Source organism: Panthera tigris, chromosome B4, assembly GCF_018350195.1.
Source record: "Panthera tigris isolate Pti1 chromosome B4, P.tigris_Pti1_mat1.1, whole genome shotgun sequence".
NCBI classification, from domain to species: Eukaryota; Metazoa; Chordata; class Mammalia; order Carnivora; family Felidae; genus Panthera; species Panthera tigris.
In genome coordinates this window covers 63,271,307-63,293,400 of record NC_056666.1, presented here as the reverse complement: position 1 = coordinate 63,293,400, position 22,094 = coordinate 63,271,307, and the positions used below count along the sequence as shown (strand labels likewise).

The window sequence follows — 22,094 nt, the reverse complement described above, 5'->3', positions numbered from 1 at the left end:
GGGCATCCCTGTCGTGTTCCTGATCTCAGGGAAAAAGCTCTCAGTTTTTCCCCGTTGAGGATGATGTTAGCTGTGGGCTTTTCATAAATGGCTTTTATGATCTTTAAGTATGTTCCTTCTATCCCGACTTTCTCAAGGGTTTTTATTAAGAAAGGGTGCTGGATTTTGTCAAAGGCCTTTTCTGCATCGATTGACAGGATCATATGGTTCTTCTCTTTTTTTTTTGTTAATGTGATGTATCACGTTGATTGATTTGCAAATGTTGAACCAGCCCTGCATCCCAGGAATGAATCCCACTTGATCATGGTGAATAATTCTTTTTATATGCCGTTGAATTCGATTTGCTAGTATCTTATTGAGAATTTTTGCATCCATATTCATCAGGGATATTGGCCTGTAGTTCTCTTTTTTTACTGGGTCTCTGTCTGGTTTAGGAATCAAAGTAATACTGGCTTCATAGAATGAGTCTGGAAGTTTTCCTTCCCTTTCTATTTCTTGGAATAGCTTGAGAAGGATAGGTATTATTTCTGCTTTAAACGTCTGGTAGAACACCCCTGGGAAGCCATCTGGTCCTGGACTCTTATTTGTTGGGAGATTTTTGATACCCGATTCAATTTCTTCGCTGGTTATGGGTCTGTTCAAGCTTTCTATTTCCTCCTGATTGAGTTTTGGAAGGGTGTGGGTGTTTAGGAATTTGTCCATTTCTTCCAAGTTGTCCAATTTGTAATTTTTCATAGTATTCCCTGATAATTGTTTGTATCTCTGAGGGATTGGTTGTAATCATTCCATTTTCATTCATGATTTTATCTGTTTGGGTCATCTCCCTTTTCTTTTTGAGAAGCCTGGCTAGAGGTTTGTCAATTTTGTTTATTTTCTCAAAAAACCAACTCTTGGTTTCGTTGATCTGCTCTACAGTTTTTTTAGATTCTATATTGTTTATTTCTGCTCTGATCTTTATTATTTCTCTTCTTCTGCTGGGTTTAGGCTGCCTTTGCTGTTCTGCTTCTATTTCCTTTAGGTGTGCTGTTAGATTTTGTATTTGGGATTTTTCTTGTTTCTTGAGATAGGCCTGGATTGCAATGTATTTTCCTCTCAGGACTGAGGAGGCCATAATCTTGAAGTATGATTGACAGCATATATGTTCGGGCAGTTGAGATAAAGGAAGTAGACTTACAGGATCCTTAGGTTGGGATAATGTTCAGCTAAGATTCTCTTTTGCCCCCAGCAAAGCGTCATCTTAGAGGCAGCTGAGCTCGTAGTGGGAGGTCACTCTGCTGGTTTCAAGGATTTGTCAGTGGGCTGTAGGCAGTAAGAGAGTTTAATTTTTCATTTGCCTTAGTTTCCCACATCACCATGGCAAGCACTTAAATCCCTTTCCTTTTGTTCTTGGATAGCCAGGAGTGTCCAAGGAATATCACACGTATTCCACGGGGGGGGGGGGGGGGGGGGGGGGGGGGGGGGCACAGTGTGCTGTTAGCCTATACCTTGCCCTCAGTGTGCCCCATGCTCCCTCATCTTCTCAATTTTTTTTAAAGATTTTATTATTTTTAAGTAATCTCTACATCCAACGTGGAGCTCAAACTTACAACCCTGAGATCAAGAGTCACATGCCCTACCTACTGAGCCAGCCAGGCATCCCTTGTCAATTTCTTTTTTTTTTTTTTTAATTTTTTTTTTCAACGTTTTTTATTTATTTTTGGGACAGAGAGAGACAGAGCATGAACGGGGGAGGGTCAGAGAGAGAGGGAGACACAGAATCTGAAACAGGCTCCAGGCTCCGAGCCATCAGCCCAGAGCCTGACGCGGGGCTCAAACTCACTGACCGCGAGATCGTGACCTGGCTGAAGTCGGACGTTTAACTGACTGCGCCACCCAGGCGCCCCCTTGTCAATTTCTTAAAAAAAAAAAAAAAAAGGCAACCGGGATTCTGGGAGAGATTGCATTGAATCTGCAATCAGTTTAGGGAGTATTGCCGTGTTAATATTATCTTCTGATCTGTGAACACAGATATCTTCCCATTTATTTAAATCTTGAATTTCTCTCAACAATGTTTTATAGTTTTCAGACTTTTTCCTTCTTTTGTTAAATTTATCTCTAAGTATTTTATTCTTTTTGATGGTAACATAAATGGAATTCTTAATTTCATTTTTGGATTATTCCTTGCTAGTGTATATAAATCATTTGTTTTTTGTATATTGATCTTGTATGTGGAGCCTTGTTGAACTCATTTACTAGTTCTAATTTTTTAGTGTATTCCTTAGGACATTCTGTATACAGTATTATATAATGTACAGGTAATGATAGTTTTACTTTCTTACCAATATGGATGCCTTTTATTTCTTTTTCTTCCCTAATTTCCTTGGCTAGAACCTCCACTGCAATGCTGAATACAAGTGGAAAGAGCAGACATCCTTATCTTGTTTCTCATCTTAGTGGGGAAACATTAGTGTCTCATCATTAAGTATTAGCTTTTTCCTAGATGTTCTTTATCAGGTTGAGGAAGTTCCCTTCTATTCCCAGTTTGTTGAATGTTTTTACCATTAGTGTTGTAAAATGCTTTTTCTGCATCTATTGAAATGATAATGTGGTTTTTGTCCTTTAGTCTATTGATATGGTGTATGTTATAGGCAGAATGATGCCCCCACCCAAAGATGTCCACATTTTAATGCACAGGACCTGAGTATGCTATGTTACATAAGATTGCAAATGGAACTAAAGTTGCTAATCAGTTGACCTTAAAATAGAGATTATCCTGGATTATCTAGGTGGGTTCAGTGTAATCATAAATCTTTATAAGTGGAAGAGGGAGGCAGAAGGAGAATCATAGAGGTGGCAGCATGAGGACTCTGTCCCATGTTGTTCCATTTGAATATGGAGGAATGCAAGGAATGTGGTGGCCTCTAGAAGCTGGAAAAGTCAAAGGTAAATCCTCTCCCTTGAGCCTCCAAAAAGGAATGCTGATCCATTTTAGCCCAATGAGACTTAATTTGGAATTCTGACTATATAATAATAAATTTGTGTTGCTTTAAGCCAGTAAGGTTGTAGTAATTTATTACATTAGTAATAAGAAAGTAATACAGTGTATTACATTAATTGATTTTCAGATGTTAAGCCAACCTTTCATTCCTGGGATAGATCCCAGTTGATCATGGCATATGAGCTTTTTTATATGTTGCTAGATTTGATTTGCTAGTGTATTGTTGAGGATTTTTGAGTACATATTTACTAGAGATATGGGTCTGTAGCTTTGTGTGTATGTGATATCTTTATTTGGCATCAGGGCATCAGGGTAATACTGGTCTTCAGAATGAGTTAGGAAGTATTCCCCATTTCGGCTCTTAGTAAAACCACTCCAGCTTTGTTAATAGTTACTGTTTTCATGATACAGCCTTGTCCATCTTTTTGCTTTCAAACTATTTAAAGCCTGCCTTTAATCTAGATTTCCTCTATAATAAATGATATTTTTAAAATTTACATTAGGGGTGCCTGGGTGGCTCAGTTGTTTGGGCATCTGACTTCAGCTGAGGTCATAATCTCACGGTTTGTGGGTTTGAGCCCTGCATCAGGCTCTGTGCTGACAGCTTGGAGCCTGGAATCTGCTTCAGATTCTGTGTCTCTGCCCCTCCCTCCCTCACATTCTGCCTTTCTCGCTCTCTCTCTCAAAAAATAAACGTTGGGGCGCCTGGCTGGCTCAGTTGGTTAAGTGTCGGACTTCGGCTCTGGTCATGATCTCACAGTTCATGGGTTCAAGCCCCATGTCGGGCTCTATGCTGATAGCTCAGAGCCTGGAGACTGCTTCAGATTCTGTGTCTCCCTCTCTCTGTGCCCCTCTCACACTCGCACACGCTCTCTCTCTAAAAAAAAATAATAATAATTAAAAATAAATAAATAAACGTTGAAAAAATTTTTTTCTAAATTTACATTAGAGAGAGCAAGGGGAAGAGGCAGAGGAAGAGAGAGAGAGAGGAAGAATCTCACTCTGAGCATGGAGCCTGACATGGGGCTTGATCCCACCACCCTGGGATCATGACCTGAGCTGAAATCAAGAAGAGTTGGACATACCTGAGCCAGCCACCCAGGCGCCCTGATACATTTTTTAAATGTTTATTTAGTTTTGAGAGAGAGAGAGGGAAAGAGAGAGCACAAGTGGGGGAGGAGCAGACAGAGAGGGAGACATAGAATCTGAAGCAGACCCTGAGCTGTCAGCACAGAGCCCGACGCAGGGCTCGAACTCAGGAATGTGAGATCAAGACCTGAGCTGAAGTTGGTCGCTTAACTGACTGAGCCACCTAGGACCCCCACCCCTGATATTTATATGACAAAATAACTACATTTGTTCACTTACAAGCTGCTTTTAAAAAAAAATAGCTGCTGATATAAACCTTTGTTTTTTGAACTATAATTCTCATTTCATACAATCTGATTCTCTTGCTTGCACTAAATCTTGGCATTTTGGCTTATTTTTGTATTGCTTAAAATCAAATTTAGGGACCATATATTGGGCCCAATTTTTTTTCTATTGGTTTGTGAAATCTGTAACTAACAACCACTAACCTAGAAACTTTCCAAGACTAGTTTGGAGATCTGTTGTATATACAACATAGGCTGTATCTATGGAACAAGTTTGGTAAACTTGTGAATAATTTTTAAAGCAGTAACATTTTATCAGTATTTTTGCTTTAATTCATATTTTTAAAAGATCTTATAAAATCAATTTTGCAAAAGAAATGTAAACCATATTAAAGCTGCTGCTATACATTATGAATAACTGAGAACATCTAAATGTCCAATAATATAGACTGGTTAAATCATAATGAATTCATATAATCGTTATCGATTAAAAATCATGCTTTATAATAATATTGTATGATGTGGAAAATGTTTACCTACCAGTCAAATTGTCCTAGTAACTGCTCCTTCCCCTAACCATTTATATTGCAGCTTTCCAAGGTGCTTTACCACACCTATAGGTTTTCTTTAATCCTGCTCACTCCTTTGTAAATAGTTGTTTCGTTAAACCCTGTTCAAGCACACCACTTTAGTATGTCTGTTTCCCACCAGGACCCTGGGAAAGTTCAAACACAGACTAATGGTGAAATTATACCATTACTCTCTGGTTGGTGAAATTAAGATGAAATTACAGAGAAAATAATGAATACCCATTTTTTAAAAAGTATTACTATGACATGTGCACTGCAGCTAATAAATGAAGGTTATCATTAATTAAATGTTTTTAGTTGTATGCTATTCTTTGTATATCATGCCCTTTAATCTTTTAAATACCCCTATGAGATATAATAGTTATTATCACCCCTAGTTTATATTGAGGACATAATAAATATTTCTGATTATTGTGAGTTAATATATTGTCATTGTTTTCTTTTGTAGATCATTCACGAGAAGTCCTGGAGCAATTAGTAGGCCCAAACAAACTAAAGCAAGTGACTTGGACTGTTTATTGATGCTTATTGAAGCTTATCAAAGCAATGATCTTCATACTACATTCCCAGGAAACAATGGTTTTTGAGATTGGCTTTCCAATAATGTGGTTTTTGCTTTGAAGTTAACCAGACTCTTAAACATTTTAATAGTGGTATTATTCTATGTTTGTTTGAGGAGTCATTGTTTTTGACATGGTAAGCCTAGCATGCCCTCTGATGTATTCGGGGTTGGGGTGGGGGGAGTATTGTGTTTGTTTCTTAAATAACAAAGTTTTAAATTACCAGTTTTCCCTGGAGATTTCCTTCTCCTACTGACATATTTGAGCCATTATAAGAGAAATTTTACCAATATGAATAACCATTAGAATTCTAAGTATCTCTAAAGGCATAATTACCTTCCTAACTATTTTCTGGCCCCTACCTTCCTGAAGTATTTAAGTGCTCATTGGCTAAAAGGAAAGCTGAACATCAGGCCTTTAAATCTTCCCAGAATTCAATATTTCAATAAAACAAAGAAATAGCTTAATGCCATAAACCCATGACATCATACACCTCAGCCATTCAGCATATGAATGTTACTGAGGCCCTTGCCCAGCCACTTACTTTTTATGGCTACTTTTTCCAGATACGTGCTATGCATCTATGAAATTTCTTCCTTAAAAATTGCATTCAGGAATGTGTAAGAATGAGTAGCTACAACATATAATTATAGAGGCTGTTTCTAAAGCTCTGTTGTTTCACATTGTGAAACAAATAGCACAGGTCTTAGTTTTCAAATGAATTGCTCTTTTATGATCACACATATACAGTGAAATATAGTGTTTAAACTACCCCCAAATTCAGAATATTCCCTGTGCCATGAGCCTGTCTCAGTGGGACTTTCCTAAAGATTTTCTATTTTAACTCTGATGTAGTGCAAAAGAAGGGAAGTATAGCATAGGCAAAATTCTTCTACATGTTTAGAAGGAGGGTTTACACAGTCAACTCTATTTCTTGACCTTACTATTAATTACTTTATAAATATGGTATGTTTATAGTATGGATATATATATTGCCCCTCAAAGGTGGTACATATGTATATGTGTAAAATGGGTAAAGCCTGTTTTACCTGTGAATTTTCTTTTAAGTAGGTTCCACCAATGTGGGGCTTGAACTCATAACTCTAAAATTAAGACTCACCTCCTCTACGAACTGAGCCGGCCAGTTACCCCTAAAGACAAATTCAATAAAATTTAATAGTAAACATCAAACAAAGTAGCTTTTTCCTCTCTTGGGGAAACAAGTTTTAAGATCTAAAGATCAGCTTTTTAGGGTCTGTAAAGGATTATCTTCCTAAAGCACTTTGCAGTTTAATATTCTTGACTTTTTATATTGCTGGTTGTATTAGCTATTTCTATTTAAAATTTCAGGGCCCCATGCCTATCTATCTCTATCATCCTCACCTGTTACCTTGATCTCTATTTTTCTCCTTACCATCTATCACCATCTGATATCTTGTCTATTTTTTGTTTACTATCTGTCTCCCCACCCTAGAATATAAGCTTCACGAAGGCAGAAAAAATTTGTTTCCCGTTGCTGTATTCCCAGTACCTAGAACAGTATCTGGTACATAACAAGCACCCAATATTTGTTGAATTGATGGACACAGAAAAAAATAAAGGACAAAAATAAATAAATAAAAATAACACCCGTACTTCCAGTTTCCGGTCCGATGTTATAAAGAGATTGGAAGTCATCACTCCTGTCCTCAAAAGATAAAAGCTGAACAAACTGAAAGTCATTAAGTGCTACAATACTGCTTGTACTATAAGTGGACTCGGCCTAGTTATAAATGTATACCACTAAAAAAAATTTTTTTTAGTATGTATAATTGATATCCTAAGGGAAGAGAGAGAATCATAGAAAATGCTCAGTTAAAAGCAGAGAAGGCACAGGGCACCTGGGTGGCTCAGTCAGTTAAGCGTCTGACTTCGGGTCAGGTCATTATCTTGCAGTTTGTGAGTTTGAGCCCCACTTCACGTTCTGTGCTCACAACTCAGAGCCTGGAGCCTGCTTCGGATTCTTTGTCTCCCTCTCTCTCTGCCCCTCCCCTCCTCTCTCTCTCTCTCTCTCTCTCTCTCTCAAAAATAAACATTTTAAAAAAAATTTTTTTTTAAAGCAGAGAAGGCAGGGGGCACCTGGGTGGCTCAGTCAGTTACGCGCCCGGCTTCGGCTCAGGTCATGATTTCACAGTACATGAGTTCGAGCCCTGCATCAGGCTCTGTGCTGACAGCGCAAAGCCTGAAACCTGCTTCAGAATCTGTGTTTCCCTCTCTCTGCCCCTCCCCTGCTCACACTCTGTCTCTCGCTCCATCTCTCTCTCAAAAATAAATAAACATTAAACAAAAAAAAACTTTAAAGCAGAGAAGGCAGGACAAGAGTAGAACACCAAAAGGAAACCAGGAACTCGGGCAACAAATAGGAAACAGTTACAAATATGGAAGATATTAATCCAACTATATCAATAACCACTTTAAAATTGAATGGTCCTTTTTTATTATTTTTTTTAACGTTTATTTTTGGGGCACCTGGGTGGCTCAGTTGGTTAGGTGTCCAACTTCAGCTCAGGTCATGACCTCACAGCTCGTGGGTTTGAGCCCCGCATCCGGCTCTGCAGTGACAGCTCAGAGGCTGGAGCCTGCTTCGGATTCTGTGTCTCCCTCTGTGTCTGTCCCTCCCCTGCTCATGCTCAGTCTCTCTCTCTCTCTCTTTCTCTCAAAAATAAACATTAAAAAACATTTAAAAAATTTAAAAATAAATGTTTATTTTTGAGAGAGAGTACACGCAAGCAGGGGAGGGGCAGAAAGAGGGAGACACAGAATCTGAAGCAGGCTCCAGGCTCTGAGCTGTCAGCACAGAGCCCGATGCGGGGCTTGAACCCATGAACCGTGAAATCATGACCTGAGCCGAAGTTGGACACTTAACCGACTGAGCCACCCAGGCGCTCCCTGAATGGTCCTTTTTTAAAAAAAAGGATTTTTTTAAGTAATGTCTACACTCAACGTGGGGTGAGATCAAGAGTCCCATGCTCCACTAATTGAGCCAGCCAGGCACCACTAAATGTGAATAGTCTTAATACAAACCTGTTTGTTAAACTATGAAGTCATTCACGGCTCACCATTATATACATGGGAGATTTTAAAATAAGTAACATTTGGATACCTCAACGACCTTCTTGTGCCCTCCAAATAAATCATCAAGAGAGGATAATAGAAGCAGGGTTCGTAGATATTTAAGCTTAAATCTTCTCTTTGTCTCAGGTTAATTTCCACAGTGCTCCAGAGTGTAATTTTCTCCAATTTTCTCTTTCTTATCTTGCTAAGAAGGGCAATAACCAGCAGAATACTCTGAATCTTCAAAGGATATGTCAACAAAACTCTTTCCTCTCAAATATCATCCAATGCCATTGTAGCCTATAATTTCTATTAATTTTAACCAAGGCTGAATAAAAATGTACAGTTGATAATGTTTGAGACCCAGTAAACCAGCAGGAATTAGATGCACAAGAGTTGTTTCAGTAGGCTGGAATAAACTCTAACATCCAAGTTCAAGAATCCCAAGTTCCTCTGCAGCCCCAGCTCCAAAATTCCCATCTAATTATCCTATTTTCCTATCTAAGCAACAACTTGTTCTTTACTGCTTTCTGCACATTTCTGCTGTATGACTATAACTGATCACATCTCCTTGGTACCCTAATCCCAGTGGCATGCATGTATTATTAGAAAGCTTACATATAATGCGTATGTTATAAACAATTCCTAAGCAGTGTATAAGAATGTGAGAGCACATTAGAAAGGCTGCATCTTCTACTTCACTTGTAACATATATGATGCTGGTGTTTAGTTTTAAATTAGAGAATAGAAAATATAGTACATAGGGGCACCTGGGAGGCTCAGTAGGTTGAGCGTCCGATATCAGTTCAGGTCATGATCTCATAGTTCATGAGTTCAAGCCCTGCGTTGCCTTGCTGCTGTCAGGGTGGAGCCTGCTTCAGATTTTCTGTCCCCCTCTCTCTGCCCTTTCCCCGCTCGTGCTCACTGTCTCAAAACTAAACATTAAAAAAAAAGTAAAAAAAAAAAAAAAAAAAGGAAAAGAAAGAAAATGTAGTACATATAATTAGTACAAAATTATAAGACCCAAAGGTAAAACCTAGGTCTCCCTCCCACCCCAGTCTACCAGCTATCTGGTACCCTACCCCGAACGCAACCACTGTTACCAGTTACTTATTTATCTTTTCAGGGATAGTCTATGTATGTTGCAAGCAAATACGTATTTTATATGTGAACGTATATGTAAGTACGTATGTATATCTTTTCTATATAAATAGTGGTATACTGTACATATTCTTCTTTACATTCTCACTTATGTCATAGGGTTTTTTCTGATTTATCAGATCCTGACAACCTGGGACATGTAGTGGTAGCATAACCAATTTCTAGCTAACCTTAGAGAGACATAAAGAGGCATCATAAGGTGTCACAGTACAGAGTATGTAGGAAATTCTAGAATCCTTATTTTTATGCATGACTGTCCATTGAGGTCCTATTATATATTATGTACTTTATGCTTTCATTTAATATAATAGCCTTTGAGGTGAGGTTTACCAAGTTTTGTTACAATTTTATAGATGAGGAAATTAGAGCTCAGAGAGCTTAACTACCTGAAAATCCCAACTAGAAAGTGACAGAGTTGCCTGACTCCAAAGCCCGTGTACTCTGTACCATACTAACTGCATCTTTGATCTTTACAGGTAATTTTTTGGAAATACAGCATTCTTATATATTTTGTATTGTGTTTAATTCAAAGATATATCATATAGTTGTCTTCAACTACACGAACAGACTTTGCCACACTTTCTCATTTCTCTCCACTACTTAAATTACATGTTGCTACCATTTTGGTACTGTCTTTTATAGTTCTATCCCTACAGCAGTAAAACTAGAAAATTGTAGGTAGAGATTTGTACATTTGGCATAATGCAGAACTACGTGACAACGGCTGACAAAACTTTAAGCCTTCACATTTTGGAAACAAGATTTGCCATTTAACAGGAACTGCATGCTCTAAACTGGCAGGTCTCTTAGGAGTAAACCCAAACATAGCTATGTTCATCTTAGAAGCACTTGGACAACTCAAGGCCGAAAATCCCATACTGTGCTTGTTGTCAATCCATTGTTTTCCTTCCTAGTAGGCTCTGGAAGTGAATATTCTACCACTTTGTGCAGCTGATGTTGAATGCTATGTCCACTGAACTGGGGTCGCCCAGGGTCACCAATCAGTACTCGAGTTCTGTGGGTCCAAAAGCAATTCTTCAGCCATTGATGAAGACTGTCTGCAAGGTCTTCATCATAAAACATGTCTCCAAGCACAACAAGGTCCCACTTATCTTGTTCCAAATCCAAAATGTTTTTAGTTAAAATTGGAAAAGGATTCAGTTGGTTCAATTCACAATTCAGTGTGATAGCCATTCCTGCAACTTTAAAAAGAACATAATGCATTGGTATATGCTGGGCAGTTTTAATTCCCTATTGATTAATTTAAGTGATTCAGAAAATCTCCTAACAATATTTTTTCCCTTTTGTTGTAAGTTGTTTTTTAGGTAAAGCAGTTTATACCAATAGAAACCATTTACTGCTTCAGATATATGAATGGATATCCTGAAAACAAAACAAAACAACACAAAACACCTAAAACTGTGGAGGTTTTAACGAACATTTGCTGACCTAGAAACCAAGAGGTTTGGTTTGTTAGTCTAGGAGACAGGGAAACAAACCTTGGGCTTGAGCAACGTGGCAAGTTAGAACTGAGACCCCTGTATAAAACAGGATCTTCAAGAGCTAAATCCTCGGTAAAACTGAAAACTAAAAGAAACTCAGATGAAATTAAAACTTACCTGTCTCAACTTGGGTTTTAATGGACTAAAATCTCCCTTAAGAACCCAAGGCCTCTCCTCACTTCGGTTTGGGGTCAAATACACACAACCTACGTATTTCAGGAAATTCGCAGCCCAGAAATTAACAGTGAGTACTCCCAGGCTCCCAAGTGGTATCGCCTTGGGATATCTGACAGACATAAATATAAATCCTGTTAAGAAAAATTTACTTCAGTTTAGGCCTCACAGGATCCTCACAGATAATATCAATATCCCACTGAACATAAGTTCACGATATCAGATTACAAAATACACATGGAAATAAGCTATCACATTGAGGCATCTATAGATATTTATCCTGAAAGAAAATAAAGTTGAGTTTTAAATAATTTTAAATATGAAATCCTTACTAGGGTCTATGTCGTTGGCCAAGATCTTCGATGCCCCGCCCATCTTAGCAGCAATAGCTGTAGCTCCACATCCACTCCCAAGATCCAATACAGACCTTCCTCTGACAACATCAGGATTATCCAAAAGATACCTAAATAGAAAGAAAGAAAAAAACACTGAGATGGGAGAAGGTCAGTAAGAAGTAGAAAAGAAAAGGCCTTTTTTTTTTTTTTTTAAGCTCTACACCAACATGGGGCTTGAACTCATGACCCTAAGATGAAAAGTCACATGCTCTACCAACTGAGCCAGCCAAGCACCCACCAAAAATGTGTCGTTTTAAAGTACTGAGCACTTTACTAGGATCCAGAAACTGTTACGCACCAAGAATATAAGCAGACAAAATACTGCTACAATCAGGACTCAGTAAGTGAGATCCGAAATTCACAGTCTCCTCTTGATTGTTCATCCTAGAATGGTTTTACCTACTGCTAACATTATAATGACCTCTCTGGTAAGGCACAAAGTCCAGTTCAACTAAAGAATTTGGACCAGGGGTAAATAGTTATCAAACAATGAAGATGGATGAGAAACCCTGAAATAATAAATATCAACTGACACTCGACCTTACTAGTGGAAAGTGAAGAACAGCAGGGACTATGGCAAAGTAGGGGTGTCCATGGCCAGGCTAAAGGGAGAGCTGCTACCCCATCTTCAGCTCACTGTTGCCACACAAAATCCCATGTTATCACACAGTCCTGTTTTTCAAGTCAGAGTAGATTTTTACATGAAGTTTTCCAAGTTTTAAAATGTTAGCAACTGATTTTTTGTTTTAAGCTTACAAGGCCAAACAAAACACATCTGTGGGTGCACCGATGTACATCCTCTGATTCAGTCTGTTAAGGAATTCGTATTTGAAGTTGATAAACAATCACTTTAATAGATGTCATTTAAAATGTCAATATTTTTAAGGTAGGATGTAAGTGAAGAAAGCTTGAAAATTTGCCAACAATGACCAGAAAATCAGAATTGTTTAACACCTAGAAAGCTTTCCAATCTTCATTCTCTGAAAAGCCCTATATTTACATTTATTTAATTTACATTTAAAACTATAAGCAACATTAATTCTGTTAGGCCATATGATACCTGTGAATGAGAAGTCCTTATCCTTTTCATTTCAGAGCTCTAGAACCTCAAGACATAAACAGGTTTAATCACTTACCAATCCAAGAGCAAAGACCAGATTGAAATGCTCCAAGGTCTTGCCTTTGTTTCAGCAGCTGTGTTTTAATTAAAAGCATAGTGTGAATGTGTGAGAAAATGTTCTAAAGAACACCTTTGTGGGTGCCTGGGTGGCTCAGTCGGTTAAGCCTCCGACTCTAGATTTTGGTTCCCGTCATGATATTGAGGTTCATTCATGATCTTGAGGTTCGTGGGATGGAGCCCCAGTACTTGAGCTGACAGCACAGAGCCTGCTTGGGATTTTTTCTCTCCCTCTTTCTCTGCCCCTCTTCTGCTCGAATGTGCTCTCTCACTCTAAAAATAAATAAATACACTTAAAAAAAAAAAAGAACACTTTTGCAGTCTGGGGAATTAGGAGACCTTAAAAAATGCAGATTCAGGGGCGCCTGTCTGGTTCAGTCAGTAGAGGTGCAACCCTTGGTCTTGGGGACATGAGTTTAAGCCCCACAATGGGCATATGGCTTACTTTAAAAAAAAAAAAAAAAGCTGATTCAAGTCCAGAGTTCACTTGAGACGTCAATAAGCCACTACAGAAGAGGGAACCTTTGTGGGGCCCACTCATATCTCTTGTTCTTTGAGAGATTGAGAAGATGCAATGATGGAGGGAGTGTGAGGCTCGAGGAGCAATATTTATGAAATTAAACGGAAAGCTGAAGGACTGGGGCTTTAGTTTCCACCTAGGAACTCTGCACTGGCCATATAATATGAACCATGAACCTGAGAATAGTGTGAAATTTCCAGATCATTTATAGCTGGCAATGGTTTTGACAGCTGACCCTAGGGTTTCTCTTGGAGAGAGAACTGTATATGGGGAATTACCTTGATAAGCCTGAAGTAAACTGTTCCAAATTAAACAAACAAGAATTTAGGGATTTGCTCTGGTTTTTTGTGAGAAGGAGAATGCAGAAAAAAGGATCTGTAGAAAACAGAAAGGATCTGAATGGTCCTTAAAGGTTCCCATTTCAATTAGGGCAGTACCTAGACAGGGCTTGGCCTCCTGGCCAGTAGATTGCCCAGTAAGGATCGCTGTAGGGCCACAGGTCTGCTCTTTGCCACCAGAACTTGCATCTTGGCGTCAAAAGCCGCAACCGGATTTCAGGAGTGAGGCTGCCTCTGTTGGTGACTTCAGTGTTCTCTTCCAGGAAAGCTTTCATCTCAGGATCCAAAACGTTTCCAGTTCTTCTCCAGGGGCTGTGTCTCCAGGGAAACAAGGGAAGACCATTGCTTCTCACAGCTTTCAGAAAGACACCAGAGTGGTTCACAGGAAATGGTGCAAATGTTCTCCCACCCAGGCTCAAAGCCATCAGTCCTTTTCCAAAACACAGGTTCTGTCAGTGATGCTGTTGACAAGAGCTGCTGCTCCTCATGAGGAAGGAAGGGTCTGGCTGCCACACTGATCTCAACTGGAAATCTGTGCATCTCTAAAAACAGAAATAAAGCTGAAAATTCCAAGGCTCACTGACACATCCAAATCCCATTACACAGTGAGAAAATATTACAGTGTAAGCTCTGTAGCAGATGATTCACAAGTGTAAGTTCATTTCAGATGGAAGTGTTGGTGCATCAATTTAGGAAAATACAACCTTTCAAAAAGGAAGCCTTTTCACAACAAAAGCCTTTTAATAATTTAGAACAACAAATATACATGCATTTGAATCTGAGAGAAATCCTTGGGAACATGCCTGTTACATAAAGTAAGGTTTACCTTTATTTTTTTTTTTTTAATTTTTTTTTTTTTAACGTTTTTATTTATTTTTGAGACAGAGAGAGACAGAGCATGAACGGGGGAGGGGCAGAGAGAGAGGGAGACACAGAATCGGAGCAGGCTCCAGGCTCTGAGCCATCAGCCCAGAGCCTGACGCGGGGCTCGAACTCACGGACCGCAAGATCGTGACCTGAGCCAAAGTCAGACGTTTAACCGACTGAGCCACCCAGGCGCCCCAGTAAGGTTTACCTTTAAAGTGATTTCACACATTGAATAAATCCCTTACCTTTAAGCACGCACCCTGAACAAAAGTCTGCGGCTTCAGGAAGCTTAGATTCTAGTGGGTGAGGCAGAGTTATTACCAGGGCAAACACTGGTCTTGCTTTTATGAAGCCTTGCCAAGAGTTGTGGAGGTTAACAAACTATAACTGCCTGTGGACAAAGACCTATAAATCATACTGAGTACACTCTATTTCAATTAAAATTGTTGTAGCATAAAACATCAATGTAATCAAGATTCAGATGTTTTCCTTAAAAGAAAACTTTGTGGATTTAATTGTCACAAAAGAATATCAACTCCCAAATATCTTTCTGTAAATATCTCTGATGACTCATCTTTCCCAAGCCTGGGCCAAAAACGCTTGTTCCAACAGAAAAACACCTTGAATGAGAATAAGCGAGAGTAAGGAACAGCAGTTTAAACACGAACTATACACCCAGTTACTTGGGACCTCTGATCTGTTCTACATGAATGTTTTAAATAGTCATATATCCATCCACTCCAGTATTTAGAGGAGGGGCCCCAAACTCAAACCCTTACTAGGGTCCAGACTGGTGATGAGTGATGCCAATGGTTGTAACAGAAAGACTGTAGCGAACTGGAGATCGTTTCTCAATCGTCCAAAGAGGCCAGCAAACTGGTTCCAGGGAAGAACACTGCCAGATCTTCCCAAGATAATAACCCAGATATTTACACATAAACTCCCACTTGTAAATGCAAGCGATCAGTTAAAATATCAAAACACAGGCAGGCTAAAATACCTGTCAGGCCACTTGTGTGAACTCGGGACAGACTTCCAGCGGGTGTTAATCATCTCCGGATCGTGCCCTCGGGATCCCAGGGTCTCTAACAGCCTGCCTTCTCACTGGACTCCTTCTATTAGAAGTATCGGGTCAGCCCTTGAATCGCACAAGCTTAAGATTAAAAATACAGCAGAACAAACGTAAAACTGATTTTGGTTTGGGACACCATGTCTTTTAGACCGACGCTTCCCCCTCCCACTCCAGCACCAATGAAGCATCTGTTATGAACACTCGACTTACGTAGAGGACACTTGGTACCTGTATGCACTGTTAAGGAAAGAAGGGGAAGTTCAAAAAGGTAAGTCCCAACTGTGTGTGTGACCACGTTATTTCCCTCCAAGGAGAACAGGAGTCAGCCTTAAAGGGACAGGCACAGTCCTCTTCTTACCAGGCTGGGCTAACAGGGCCCAAGGAAGCTAAGCCCCCGGACCCAGTGCGTCTTTTCCTGCGTGGTTTAGAAGCGCCCCTGGCGCTTGCGAGCCCCCGCGTGGAGGTTGACGCGCTGCTCCGGGTGGCAGAGGGCCCGCCCTCCTTCCCAGCAGCCTCTCTCTCCCTTTTCCTACCTTTCTTAAAGGGACAGGGCTTCCGGAGGAGGTGGCGCTCGACCTCCCTCTGGGAACAGGGGACGGCCAAACTCTGATTTCTACAAAATCCAGTTAGACTGGAGCATCTGCTTTGTGCCGGGCACGTGTTGGAGAGGAAACAGGTTTCTCTTCGTTTCCTCAACCCTTCAAAGCTTCTTCCAGCTGATCTTAGTCTTAAATTGACATTAAATGCATTAACAGAAGAAGACCAAATTGAATCTTGTACCTATGGGGAATGCCAGGTACAGGAGAAATGAAAAGGCTGGAAGATAAAATGAGGATATATGTCATCCTGAACTGAGGAGAAGGGAGTTTGGGACTTCCACGGGAAAGCAATTCACAGAAGATGAAAAGGAGTAAATGTTTGGTAAACAAATGTTTGCTGCCCCATAGGAAACAATGGGACTTAGAGAGGAATTTTAAGACTGCTAAATTCCTCCCTAATCACATCTAATTCATCTTATACTATAGTCATCTATGGTGATAGCTCTCTTCTGGAGCAGGTTCTCTTTTTAAATTCTTTTAGGCAGTTAGGGGAGGTCAGTTTCTTCCTGAGTCTTTTTTGTACCTTGATTGTTTTCAGCTCAGAAATAATCTGCAGGCCAAAGTGGCATACCTTGGGGCAATTCCTTCTGAGCCCCTTCACACACTTCTAGGCACCCTGCATAGAATGGTGAGCAAAATAGACACAGTATAAGCCTTTTATGACACTTACCTTCAACTGAGATTAAATCATGATGTATGTCTTCCCTTTTACAATAATTTTCGTAAATGTACAATGTAAATCTGTTTGCAACCTATATCACTCGAGTTCTGGACCCATATGTCCATCTTCCAACCTTCAACTAAATATAGTCCAAAATCAACTCACCATCCCTCCTGACAACAATTAAAACCTGCTCTGGTGTGCCAAGGAAAGGAAAATTGACCCCAAATGAAAAAACAGGCAAACCATGTTTCTGCGTCTTAGTTTGCAGTATCTGGCAGCCACCTTTCAAAATTAGAGCTCGTTGCTTCTGTTTTCCATTTCTGCCCTCGGTTTATGGGGTTTCCCATTTTCCCTATAAACTGGAACTTCTAGGAACTACTAGAAGGGAATGAAACTGTTACTCCAGTTAACAACCCCAGATGCATCCTTATCGTTTCCTTCTTGCGTGAATAGCAATACTTATTTTAAATTGGTAGGCTACACACCTAGCATTTCTGAGTCATTCTGCCCTAGATTTCCTCTATAAAACTAATGACTGTGAATAAAACTCTATTTATTAACTAGCTACTTTTTAAAAAATTAGCTGTTGATGTAACCTTTGTTTTCTCAACTATAACTTCTTATTTCCACGTGCTCTCCCATTCCCTCACTGGCAATAAACCTTAATACATGTTCAAGATCAATTTGTCAAAGAATTATTTTTAACTAGCTTCTGTGTTCTATCCCAGTGAATAGCATGAACAACCCAATTGTTGCCCAAGACACCAGGGAGAAGAAGCAAGCCTAATGTTGCTACAAAAGAGGATTTGTAGTAAAAATCTAAGTGCTCAAGGGGCGCGTGGGTGGCTCAGTCAGTTTAGCATCAGATTCTTGGTTTCAGCTCAGGTCACCATCTCCCGGTTTCAAGAGTTTGAGCTCTGCGTAGGGCTCTGAACTGACAGTGCCGAGGAAACTGCTTGGGATTCTCTCTCTCCCTGTCTCTCTGCCCCTCCCCAACTCATGTTGTCCCTGTCTCTCTCAAAAATAAATAAATAAACTTTAAAGAGAAAATCTAAGTGCTCATCACTGAAGATGCATTTAGTAATGTGAAGCTACTTTAACCAACACTTGGAACTAGGTAAAGGGACTGCTCAGTGTCCTTTTCCCACCTTAATATTTTTTTTAAATGTTTATTTATTTTTGAGAGAGCTAGCGCATGCGAGTGGGGGAGGGGAAGTGACAGGGAGACAGAGGATCCAAAACTGGCTCCGTGCTGACAGCAGAGAGCCTGATGTGGGGCTCCCAACTCATGAACCCTGAGATCATGACCTGAGCCGAAATCAAGAGCTGGTAGCTTAACCCACTTAGCCACCCAGCTGCCCCAGCCCACCTTAATAATTTTAAAATTGATCCACTTTCTATTCTTAGAACTAGTCTCTCTCCAATCCTGCCTTCCTCTCTTTCTCTATAGTACAACTTAAATGTTTTTTCCTGGGCTATTGTATATTCTATAGTCCAGAAAAGGCCTTACATTCCTGTAAGATAAGATAGACCAGATAAGTCATGAAAAACAGACATGAATTTTTCTTTCTGTTGTTGCTTGGTGTTGATGTATTATTATTTCTTGGTTAAAAGAAAGAACTGTCTTGTTTTTATTAAAATTGACCCAAATGCTACCAAGCGGACTTGCCAAGTGTCTAATAACAATTGAGCTATCATTTGACTTTATGATATTTACCTCTAAATATCTGCCTACATTTTTCTTTTTCTTCAGAGAGCCAGCTCTCTAATAAGCAGACTCTCTTGAAAGTGCAAGTAAAAAATCTTGTTCTGTACTGAAATTTGTCTTCAAGGGTTTTTTTAGTCAATTATACTTATTAGCTAAATGACCTCAGGTACGTTAAAAACTTCCTTAATGAGGGGAACCAGGATATGCCACCCCAAAATATGCTACTTCAGCATAAGAATTCTTTTGAGCTGAAGGGATCTGACTTCCCGAAACCCCTTATCTGTCCGAAGCAGAACATCCCAAAAGAACTCAACTGTCATAAATCCCTTCCTGGGAGCAACTAATCCTCTTACACTTGAGAAATCAATACCACACCCAAACAGACATTGTCTCAAAATTATCTCCTACCTATTCTCCTAAAGAACCACTGATGTTTCCAAAAAGTCATTCCTGTAGGTGCCCTCTCTACTCTTGCCCATCACCTACTGAGTTAGATGTAGGAGTGCCAAATTCTAACCACCCCCTTTGAGTTACTCATGAGTGAGTTCTGTGTGTGTTGCATGTTTACGTTCTATTTTTTTCCGTTCATTTATCTTCTCTCAGTTAAATATGAAGATCCCATAAGAGGTAGAGGAAAGCTTTCCCTCCCCTACACTAAGAATCAGTTTTCTCAGCTGTAAAATAGTGATGATGATGATGATAATAATAATGAATTGGGAGGATTTAATGCAAAAAAGTAAAGTGCTTAGCACAGTTCTTGGCATATTGTAAATGCTTGATAAGTACACCGAAACTGATTATCCTTGGAAATGTGGAGATAGTGTTGGGAAGGCACAAGACTGGAGGCTGAAGATCAGGTTTTCAGTTAAGACTGAGAGGATCAGATTGAGTTTCAGAACAATGTTTTAAGCTGCAGGTAGAGCATAGAGGCAGGACAGGGGACAAGGAGACCCCTATCGGAGGATGTAGTGGTAATCCAAGCAAGCAATAATGAGGACAGAACTAAGGCAGTTGTGCCAAGGATGGAATTGGACACATCTGAACAGATTCAGGAAAAGTTCCTAGCAGGACTTGGAGGCTAGTTAAATATACTTGTGTAACCATAATGATGGAAAAACCTGAGGGCAAGAATGTTGGTGTTTCTTTCTCAGCTTGACCTGTCCATGTTCTTTAAACCATGCTATTTGATCATGTTCTCCCTTGCTTAAAATCCTCCCTGACTCCCCAGACCTTCCCTATCAGAGTCCAGTCTCTGCTCACAGCTTCCCAGGGTCTTAGAGATCAGTCCCTATCTCTCTATCCTGCCTGGTTTCAAAACGCTCCTTCTCTCTCCTACAGTTTGCTCCCCTGCCTCTGGGCCTTGTCTTCTCACCCTAAGCCTTGATGAAGACAGCAAGCTAGGGCCACCCCCACATAGACAACCCATCTTCACTGTCTCTAACCACCTCCTCATCCTTCAGAACTCAGCTCAGGGTCGAGGCCCTCTGAAACGCCTTCCCCAACACACATACACACTAATCTGGACATTTTCTTAGCTTCTTACGGGTCTATCCAACAAGAATATCATGCAGCACTGTCACTGCCTGGCTCCTCTACTAGACTGAGAGGCAGACCATCTCTTTCCTCTTTTATCTTTTGGCACGGTTAAGATATTCAATAAATTCTGCTACATGAAAGAGAAAGCAAATAAATGAGTAAATTAACAAACATTACACATCGGTGTCTCATTTTTAAATTTTAACAATTTTATTGAGGTATAATTAACATGCAATAAACTTTACATATTTCAAGTGTACAATTTGATGTTTTGATGTATGTATACACTCATGAAACCATCACCAAAATCAAGATAGTGAACATATTCGGTGTCCCCGTGTTCTCTCGCCCCCCACCCCGTCCCTGCCCACATCCCCTCCTCCATCCCCATGAAGCCACTGATCTGCTTTCTGTCACCATAGATTAATTTGTATTTTCTAGATTTTTATATGAAAGCAATCATACAGTATGTACTCTTTTTCATCTTTATTTTCACTCAACATGATTATTTTGAGATTCATCTATGTTGTTTGAGCATCTTTTCATATGCTTATTTGCCATCCATTCATCTTCTATTCAAATCGTCTCATTTTATTTTTTAAATAGTTTTAAAGTTTATTTATTTATTTTGACGGGGGGGGGGGCAGAAAGAGAGGGAGAGAGAAACTCCCAAGTGGGCTCCGCACAGTCAGTACAGAGCCCAACGTGGAGCTCCATCTCATGAACTGTGAGATCATGACCTGAGCCAAAACCAAGAGGTGGATGCTTAACTGATTGAGCCTTGTGGCTTAGTTTAAATCGAAATTGTTGCATTGTTTTCTGTTCTTACACAATTCAGGTACACCAAAAATAGGGGCTTTCTATCTTTGTTTTTCCTCAGTGCCGGGAGAACAATAAAGCTAATGGAATTATATGGAATGATAAGAAAAACATAACTTCTTTTGCCACATTGGGAGAATATTGTTTATAAGTATAATATAATTTTTAAAATTTTTTTAAGTTTATTTATTTATTTGAGAGATAGTGTGAGTGGGGGAGGGGGAGAGAGAGAGAGAGAGAGAGAGAGAGAGAGAGAGAGAGAATCCCAAGCAAGCTCTGCACTGCCAGTATAGAGCCTGATGCAGGGCTCAAACTCACGAAACTGTGAGATCATGACCTGAGCTGAAACCAAGAGTTGGACTCTTAACCTACTGAGCCACCCAGGTGCCCCAACATAACATAATTTTTAAGTGTTTATAAATACAAATTAGAAATAAGTTTGTAAATATATTTCTAATAAAATATTGACACTTCAGTTTTGTTCTAAAAACAGCCTCAAGATGCAAAGAACATAAATTGCACCCAAGGAGGGGTGCCTGGCTGGCTCAGTCTGTAGGGCATGTGACTCTTGATATCAGGGTCTTGAGTTCAAGCCCCATGTTGGGTGTAAAGCTTACTTGCAAAAAAAATTGCATGCAAGGAAGTGTGATTTGCCTCTGCCATCCCAGAATGTGCTTCTCCCCAGACGTTTGAAGTGTGAAGTTAGGGGGTTTCTAGAGCTTAAGCTTCCTTCTAGGTTCTCTCCACCAAACTATCCTTGCAACCACTGTGTAGGACCATGTCGGTGTGAATGTGTAGGTTTTTTTCTTTTCAGTTCCTCATCTGAGGTTGCTGCTCCTTCAGGAGGCAAACTTACAAACCCAGGTCACTTAGTCACGCCTAAAAATCCTGACAGCTGGCCCTTTAAAACCAGTTTGCAATGAAAGGGATTGAGCTGTTACTGAAACATGCAATCTTCTGCCAACTAAA

General features: G+C 39.8%; 2 protein-coding genes across 13 annotated transcripts in view; one reads left to right on the top strand and one right to left on the bottom strand.

Annotated features, from left to right (window-relative positions):
- AMN1 (antagonist of mitotic exit network 1 homolog) overlaps positions 1–5,604 on the top strand; it is a 55,734-nt gene extending 50,130 nt beyond the window's left edge. Inside the window, exon 7 of the mRNA XM_007076176.3 lies at positions 5,389–5,604. Within this exon, the coding sequence (XP_007076238.1) occupies positions 5,389–5,462 (74 nt within the window). The 3' untranslated portion in view covers positions 5,463–5,604. The remainder of the gene's footprint in view (positions 1–5,388) is intronic.
- A 4,100-nt stretch (positions 5,605–9,704) lies between these two features.
- Positions 9,705–16,290, bottom strand: ETFBKMT (electron transfer flavoprotein subunit beta lysine methyltransferase). 12 transcript variants are annotated; one of them, XM_042992059.1, is made up of 6 exons: positions 16,010–16,290; positions 15,728–15,880; positions 14,936–15,118; positions 13,960–14,686; positions 11,763–11,893; positions 9,705–10,956 (listed from the first exon to the last, which is right to left on the bottom strand). In XM_042992059.1, exons 4-6 carry the CDS (start codon positions 14,283–14,285, stop codon positions 10,613–10,615), a joined length of 801 nt encoding a protein of 266 aa, XP_042847993.1. In that variant the 5' UTR covers positions 14,286–14,686; positions 14,936–15,118; positions 15,728–15,880; positions 16,010–16,290; the 3' UTR covers positions 9,705–10,612. The 12 variants fall into 12 exon arrangements, with proteins under 12 accessions (XP_042847993.1, XP_042847994.1, XP_042847997.1 ...); XM_042992060.1 differs by having other exon boundaries at positions 13,960–14,402; positions 14,973–15,118; XM_042992063.1 differs by lacking the exon at positions 14,936–15,118 and having other exon boundaries at positions 13,960–14,402; positions 16,010–16,036; positions 16,158–16,290.
- Between the last annotated feature and the right edge of the window lie 5,804 nt (positions 16,291–22,094).